The sequence below is a fragment of the Varanus komodoensis genome, unplaced genomic scaffold, assembly GCF_004798865.1.
Source record: "Varanus komodoensis strain SLA01 unplaced genomic scaffold, ASM479886v1 scaffold19, whole genome shotgun sequence".
In the NCBI taxonomy this organism is placed as follows: Eukaryota; Metazoa; Chordata; class Lepidosauria; order Squamata; family Varanidae; genus Varanus; species Varanus komodoensis.
In genome coordinates this window covers 22,526,493-22,534,798 of record NW_025335550.1, presented here as the reverse complement: position 1 = coordinate 22,534,798, position 8,306 = coordinate 22,526,493, and the positions used below count along the sequence as shown (strand labels likewise).

General features: G+C 42.5%; 1 protein-coding gene across 2 annotated transcripts in view; it reads left to right on the top strand.

Moving 5' to 3' along the window:
• The first annotated feature begins 7,382 nt into the window (after positions 1-7,382).
• The window catches only part of MUSK (muscle associated receptor tyrosine kinase), a 61,834-nt gene continuing 60,910 nt past the window's right edge, over positions 7,383-8,306 (top strand). For both annotated transcript variants that reach the window (XM_044427955.1, XM_044427954.1), the window contains exon 1: positions 7,383-7,521. In XM_044427955.1, coding sequence (XP_044283890.1) covers positions 7,443-7,521 — 79 coding nt within the window. In that variant the 5' untranslated portion in view covers positions 7,383-7,442. The remainder of the gene's footprint in view (positions 7,522-8,306) is intronic.

Sequence of the window (8,306 nt, the reverse complement as noted above, 5' to 3'; positions counted from 1 at the left end):
TTGCTCATGCTTTCTTCTGAGAAGACATCCAGATGCTTCACTGGCTTCCGTGTGAGTAGGCTGAGAACTGTAATCATCTCCGTTTTGGCCCTGCTTGCTCTGCTTTTTGCCTTTGGCCACAGCAGCAGCCAGAAGGCACTCTTCTCAAGACTAGGGATGTGCAAGGAATCCCTTTGGGGTGGGAATCTGATGGATTCCCTGGGCTTGGCTCCCCAGGCTCTGGTCCTCTTTGCAGCTGCCCAGAGACCAAGTCCCTGGAGAGTGTGCCCAGCATTTGCAGGGTGCTTGCCAGGAACTGAGCCCCAGATGTGGTGCAAGCACCACATCTGTCCCCACCCCGTGCCACTGCCACCACCACCAGCAGCGAGCAGGGAAGAAGGTTGGTTGCTTCTGGTGCACCTGCTCTCAGTGTCCCTTTTCTACATCCTGATGGGGAAAGTTGCTGGTTGTGCAACTGAGAGCCCATAAATATTTGTGAACTTCCTCTTGGCAGTGCTGAGAATGAGAGGAAGTCTGCAGATGCTACAGGGATGCTACTCAAGATGCTACTGAAGACCTCTCAGATGAAAATTTGACCCTTAGTTAAGGCCTTAGTTAGCAATGAGGTAGACCACTTTGAGGTAGAGATGGTGGGTGAGGGTCAGCATTTTGCCATCCCCTTATCTCAAAAGGGGCTGATAGCCAATTCCATGGCTGCAGGCTCTTCTCCCTCCAAATATGTCATTCTGCCTCTGGTTAGCAACTATATTCTGGATTTGGCCTTGGGATGGTCCGTTGCTGATTTCTCCTCTAAGATTTGGTATGCGGGAGAACCCATTTGCCAGATGTTCCCATGTTTTCAAGTAATGTAATGCAGATATGCCCCCTTTCAAATTCCTGAATCAATTAGAATACTAAAGATGCCAATAGGAATCCGTGTTATCCAATGGCCCACCTAGCTTAATACTGTCAACACTGACTGGCAGCTGTTTTCCTGTGTCTTTCCTGCCCAGGGGCTGGAACTGGGCATCTTCTGCATGTAAACCATTCTGCAACTGAGCTACAGACCTTCCCTTGTACTGCTCTTTTAGTCTTAAAGAAAGAAGACATGAGAAATCCCATGTTTCTGAAGGACCAGGTAAAGAAGAGAGATGGCAGTCCATTACTTGGGATCTGTTACTTTAAAAGGAGCCCAGGAGTTGGACCACTTGCTGCTTAACATCGATTCTGCCGAATGGAAAACTGAACATGACCTTTTACGGACAGGATTTGCTTTTGCTTATACTAAAACAGCTGTCACATTCCACCTTCGATGTAATTGCATATCAGTGTTTCACAGCCAGCTCCCATATAGTTTCGCCATTTGCTTTCCTGCAAACAAAACACTCACATTTGAGATGATACTAGTAATACTAAATGTAGGATTTCACCTGGTCCTTGGATAAAGCTACTTTGGTGCATTTTGGGAATGGGGTCAAGGAAGGAAAAAAATAGAGATTTGCCCCACTGTTTTCTTGTCCCATTAGTCAACATAAGAGTGTGTGTGTGTGTGGAGGGGGGAAGAAGAAGCTACCCCCAGTCTATTCAACATCCCCCCTCCCCACCCCAGCATGCTTTGATATGAAGCTTTTAAGATGTCTTTTAACTTTCAGCTCTATGTTTATAGAAATGTAGTTGAACTGTTAGTCACCTTCACATGCCTCTGTCCAAGGAATGTCCAAAACCAAATCCCATATGGCAGAGCTGTTGAACCCTTTTCAGCCTGAGGGGCAACATCCATTTCAGAGAAACTTTTGAGGGCTGCATTCCAGGGATAGGTGGATGAGCCGGTGGGGCAGAGGGGCAGGACAAATAAGAACAGCAATAACACCTAGCACCATATTTTGGCTTAGAGCTTTGACTGCCAATGACTCAGATTTTGGAGAGGCAGTCCAACCATTCCAATGGGGGCAAATGGCCCCACATCTTGAGAACCAGCAATCAGTTAGTAGGTGATTGAGCCAAGGGAAAGAAAGTGGCCATTTGGGACCGCAAGGAGAGTCCTGGATCTGAGAGTCCACACCCTTGCTACACATAGAGCAAGTCTGCACACTTTGTTACCCACCACAGCCAAAACAAATGCAGACCATTTAGGCATGTGTGGCATAACAAGCCTCCTGCTTTTGCTGCCAAGAGTAAAAGAAGTCCTTTAGTGCAAACAGAAGGACTGGAGGGGGAAATATGCTTTGAAACTAGTGCTGACCAGAAAAACAGAGAGAAGGAGACAGAAAGCAAGAATGCTTGTTTATAAATCTCTTTTTAAGAACTGTGCATGCACTCTTCTTTTGTTTAAGTAGCATTGGACAATATTTATTTATTTAAAGGTGAAAAGGCATTTCAGCTGAACGGAATGTCTGATTTTCAGGGGTGGGGGCACCATGCTGAGTCAGGGGTTCTGACCAAAAGGAGGATTGTGGAGGCATGGAGCACTGGTAACACGTGGCAATAGGCTTACCCATCTGACACATCTGACAAATTGAAAATTGAAAAATAATAATCTCCACACATGCCAAACCATACTTTTCAAAAAAGGTAGAAGAGTACCCCTAAGAACAATCTACATCTTCACGTATTGCATTGCTATCCTGCACTTTGGATTTCTGTAGTCTGAAAAACACAGAAGAAACATAGAGAAAACAGAAGAGAGCAACTGTTTGATGCTGAGGGTGAGTAAAAGCCGTGTCAAAAGAAAATGAATAATGTATGGCAAATCTACAGAAAATACCTAATACAGAAGAGTGCCAGGTCTCCCCCCACCATACAGTTTTAATTTAAGATTGGGCTTTGAACAGCAATTTCCATCAGCCTCAGCTAACATGGCTGATGGTTAGGGCTGATGGCAGCTGTAGTCCAAAATATTGCTTCTTGTCATAGGAATTACACCATAAAATGGGGATGCAGCATGTTGAAATCCAAGGTCACTCTTGTAACAACCATGGTCTGAAAGGGATGTATTTGCATTTTGGGTTCAAATGCCCTCATATAAAGTCCATTTTAAAAGAAGAGATAAGACTGAACCATGTGTTGATCCAGTGTTTTTTGTTCAAGAGGTGATTAAAGAGCAGAAAGATCATGTTTTTATTTAATATATTTTAACACCTGTGTGATGGTATGCACTGCAAACTTTCAGGGGATATTAAATTTTTTGGCCGTCTGAAGCAAAGAAAGACTTAAAGTTGATACATTTAGAACTAAAAGTTTATGGGCAATTTATGTCAATGATGAGGTCTTTACTGATTCAGAACCCAATGTAGAATTACTTGCTTTTTGTGAGACAGAATTGATAATACAATGTATGCTAGTCGCTAATGAAGTGAAATTTGTTCTGGTTTTAAAAATGTTTTATTAAAATGAAAAATTCAATATGCAAGAAAAATGCATTTATGAAGAAGTTTTAGCTTTGCTATATGCAACGCAAAGATGTTTTGACTATCCGTAAAGAGATAAGTTTATGTTTTCAGTAACTTAACATATGTATTCTGCATAATGAGTCTTTCAGATGCTAGTTATCTCAATTCACAGGACTATTCCTGGCATGATAATAAAATGTACTGTCTCCCTGGGCAGCAATTTCTGAACTTTCCTCTCCAGCTATTCATCTTTCAGTTCCTATAAACTTGCCTAGCTCAGAATCTATTTCCAAGACATGACTCTGCTTTTGCTCTCTACTCCAGATATTAAAGCAACTGGATTGGACAGGTTAGAAATATCCCAAATAAATAAGTAAATAAACAGTTTATATCTGTCTTTTAGTGCAGCAACATCTACTTTCAGTTCATAGAGTGTCCTGATTTGCATGCATGACAACCCATCATGTGTAATCAGCTGTGTTCAGCTGTCCTATCATGTGAACCCAGCAGAGTTTCTGCAGACAAGCCTATGTCATGTTTTTGGTATGTTCACAGCTGTGGTGGTTTGTTGTGACATCCAAACTGGGCAGGGCAATTTTATCATGGGTTGCCGGGAATGGCTAGTCAGCTGCCAGGTCAGAATGGCCAAAGCCCCAGCATTCCTTGCAACTGTGCCACTGCCATCTTCCCTCATCTCTTCCCAGCATCTCCCACCCCATGCCTCTAAAAATTATGAAGAAATGACACTAAAGAGTGTCCTGAGAATATTCACAACCTTTAAAACCTTTTCCTTGTGAGCCACCCCAAGGCTTCTGCGATGGGTGCGGCATAGAAATGTTATAAATAAATAAATAAATAAATAAAGCACAGGAATAAATGACTGGTGCAATTTTATTAATATTTCTGCAATTTTCACATACATGTTACTGCTTTGCCATGATGTTGGGGTATGTCTCATGATCCCACTCACTGCTGTATAGCCCATAATGGAAGGGACCAACAAACAGGAAGAGGCATGGGGAAGGGGGAACTGAAAGCTCCTGGAGAGAACACAGTTTCCCAGTGGGTATTCCTACTTTGGGAGCGGGTGGGCTTACTTTAGGGCAACATATATTAGCATTTTTAAAAGAATGGCATTTGCTACTTAGCAACTTAAGTGAAGAAGTGGGCAATATAGGGACACTTAGCTAAATATTTGAGAGGCAGGGGTGTTTTGGGAGTAGATGTGCTTACTTCAGAGTAATGTGAAGCAACCTGTTTTCTTCTAAAGTTGGTTGATAGCTAGTAATGTAAGTGATAAGTGGAAGAGGAAGAGATAGATGCTTGGCTAAATGGCAGAGAGATGGAGTATTGCAAAGCTGATGATGATCACACAACTACATCCATAAAAGGTTCAGAAAATTAATTTCATTTGGTAAGTTGATGTGGGGCAGGTAAGGGGAGTTTCTCTCAGTCACCAACAGCCCCAGCAGACCAAATGCAGGAAGGGTGCTGATGTAAGGAGTGAGGCAATGTGGGATTCTGCCACAGAGGCTCATGGGATATATGCTGGAGTTAGTGGGAAGACTGAGAGGAAGTGAAGAGGATAAAAAACTATGGTAAGCCTGATGACCTATCCGGAATACTGTAGGCTGTTCAGTGCACAACCTAACCAGGATGGCTTATTCAGAGGGTAACTTAGTATGATGCATAAATTCAGCTAGCAAAGAAGACCCTTCTGCAGTTAAACAAAAACAAACAAGAAACCCAGAGTAAAATGGATGATCAGGTGACTAAACAAGTATGTTCCAATTTATCTTTGATTTCCTCACACAGTGCATAATTAAGTTTTAAAATTAACTTGCGCACAAGGCAAGTATATTCATTGTCCTGGGCATATAAACCATGGTTTATCGGACTGAGAGCAAAACTTGAATTCATGTCTATGCCCTCTCTTTGTCCATCTAGCTTTGGTAAAATACTAAATTATGTCTGAACTAGGAAATTGTGCCTTCATCTCTTTTCTGTCCAGGAGATGAAACCAGGATGTGGATATATAATGTGGATGTGTCTGAACCTGGCCAAGGCTGTGATGATATTCACTCAGGTGCATACTTCCTTGAAGGATAAGTTGATCAATGGCTACTAGTCAAAATGGCTATGTATTAGTTCCATTATCCATTTGTATACCAGTTGTTGGAGAATATGAAGGTGCTTCTGCACTCACACTCTGCTTGTAGCCTTCCCGGGGGTATCTGCTTGGCCACTGAAGGATCAGAATGCTGACCCAGACAGACTGTTGGCCTGAGCCAGGCCAGCTCTCCTTTCATTCAATGTATTTTCATCCTGTTTAGTCTTCTACAGGACTCATTTATGGTTAAAAGTGGAAAGTGCTTCTGTTCAGGATTCCAGCCAGCCAGTCAGCAATGCCCTTTCCAGGGATATTACGCTCTATCACCCAAGTTTTCAGTCACACCCCAGCAGTATCCACTTCGTATTTTGCATCTGCTGAGCATGTTCAGCACTCACTGAGCTATTTTGGGGCACCCCCCAACCTTTAGAAGGGTTATTTTTAAATTATTGTAATGAAAGGCTTATTGTATTTTTACACCCCTCAGGATTTCTACAAGCTTGGTAACACCTCCCTCTTGAGCATGGATAGGATGGTTCTGCCTGCCTAAGGGTCCATATTTGGAGAACGAATTTGCTGTTTGAGTATTTCTTGATCAAGAAACATTCTTGATCAAAATAAAATTAAGAAGAGGAAGGTTAGTCATGATAGCTAAATGAAAGCTTCATGTTCAGAGGAGGAGATATGTCTAAATTCTAGATGCTTCTAAATTCTAAACCCCAGTGGAAAATTGGTGTTGTTTTCAGTGGTAGAACAGATGCTTAGAAGGATCTTAATTTAGAAGGCTAGAAAAGGAGTCTGTCTGTGCACATGGAGGGTTGTTGCCAGTTAGAGCAAACCAGCCTTCCCTGGTCTGGTGCCCTCTGGCTATTTTGGGCCTCAAATCCCATCAGCCTAGCTAATGGTAAGGGATACTGGGAACTGAAGTCCAAAGCATTTGCAGGGTACACCGGTTGGGGAAGGCTGCCATAGGCAATACTAGTGGGCTAAATGGACTAACAACCTGCAGTTTGAGTGACCTGAAGTTCATGGAAAGCTCATTGTTGCCTTCAGGTGCATTTCCCAAAATGGCTTATATGGCCCTTTCGTTTGTTGAAAGGATGGGTGAGAATTTAATTCTAGTTCACTTTTGCTAAGAATCTACTCAAATGTGCTATGTTTTCCATATTGAGGGCAAAAAAACCTTGATATTCAAAACAACAGAAGTGGGAGAAAACGGAGGCATCCATCCAGTTTCAGAGCTTTGAAAGCTGACTTTGAATACCTGTGCATTCAATAATATTAGTCCTGAATTAAGGTTGCCACCCAATCCCCCCACCCCCACCCCAGGACAGACTGCTAATCTTTAGCAACAGCTACATCAGGTTTTCTCCATGCTTGGATATAGCTGTACTATTGATGAACAAGAATGTTGCTGGAACAGAAATGTCATAAAGATCTTGCCCAAATGTACAGAATTCTTCATATTTGGGAGAAAAAAGAACTTGAGATTTTAAACAAACTGAATGTGGACAAAAGTGAATGAACAGCTACAGTCTGTTGCAGTGAGGGAGGGAGTTTTAAAAACAGAATATTCAGGGAGAACAGTGAGCATATTTGCTTGTGGCTGGCGTGGAAGCCTTAACACCTTCTGATGAACCAAGCCAAGTGATTATTTTAGAAAGGCACTGAGGCATTGTGCTCCTCACTGTTTGCTTAAAAGGAATTCAAAAGGGATTTGTGTTCTCTTGTTTCATGAGCCCCCATGTTTTTGATACTGACCTAAGTGGAAGCACACCAGCTGGTCACGTCCATCACTCCAGCCAAGTCGGAGAATTCCTGATTATACTTAGAACCCACAGAGTCAGTGGCTGAGAGGAACTTTGTGATGAACCATGCTGTAAAAATTCAGCAGCCAAAGAGGAATATGCTTGTCTTTGACTAAAGACGTCGAATCCCATTCTCCCTCCCCCGCTGGATTAATCATGAAAGACTTGCTCAACATTCCACTTGTACAGATCTTCACACTGGCTGCTTTCAGCTTGGCAGAGAAACTCCCCAAAGGTTGGTGCAAACGGCATTACATCTTCTCTTTGCTTTGCCACTGGTGATATCTTTACAGTCCGGGGCAACCCAGGCGATGGAATAACTATATAAGCCACTGAGATCTGTTTGAATGAACTCCTTTCTCCCATGATTACATCGCAAATTGCCTTCGCTATGAAGGAGCCGGTACATTGTTTGTATTTTCAAATCGCCGTAGGTTGTGTTGTGATGGATACAGGAATTCTTCTGCACCACTTATGTGGGAAGTCTTTATATTCGGTGTCAAACAGAAGTGATATGATGGAAACTGTTTGTAGTGTACTGTTTGCAGAATATGATTTGGTCAACAGCCCTGCAATTGTTACTTTATCGAATTCAGATCCAGGTAATATGCGTATGATTAGCCTGCCTGGAACAAATGCTTAGAGGTATTCTAGATAGATCAATAGATACATGACAGACAGACAGATAACAGGGATTGGGTACAGACATTACCATGCTTAGAGAAGACCTATTTAAATAAATGGGACTTAATCGTGCTTGAGGAATCCAGTCTTTGCCTGTTCCAATACAAACAGATATGATTTATATCTCCTGGATTATCATGAATGTCAGAACTTACCATGCAATCCTCTTCCTCCATATATTTACTCTGATGTAAGCCCCACTATATTCCTTCTGATATCCTCCCAGGTAAGGGAGCATAGCCTTGCAGCCTTGCCATGACATCCTTAACATGCCTACGCAGAGATATCTTCCATGGGCTTCACTGGGATTTGCTCCGAGGTGAATTGGTACACCAT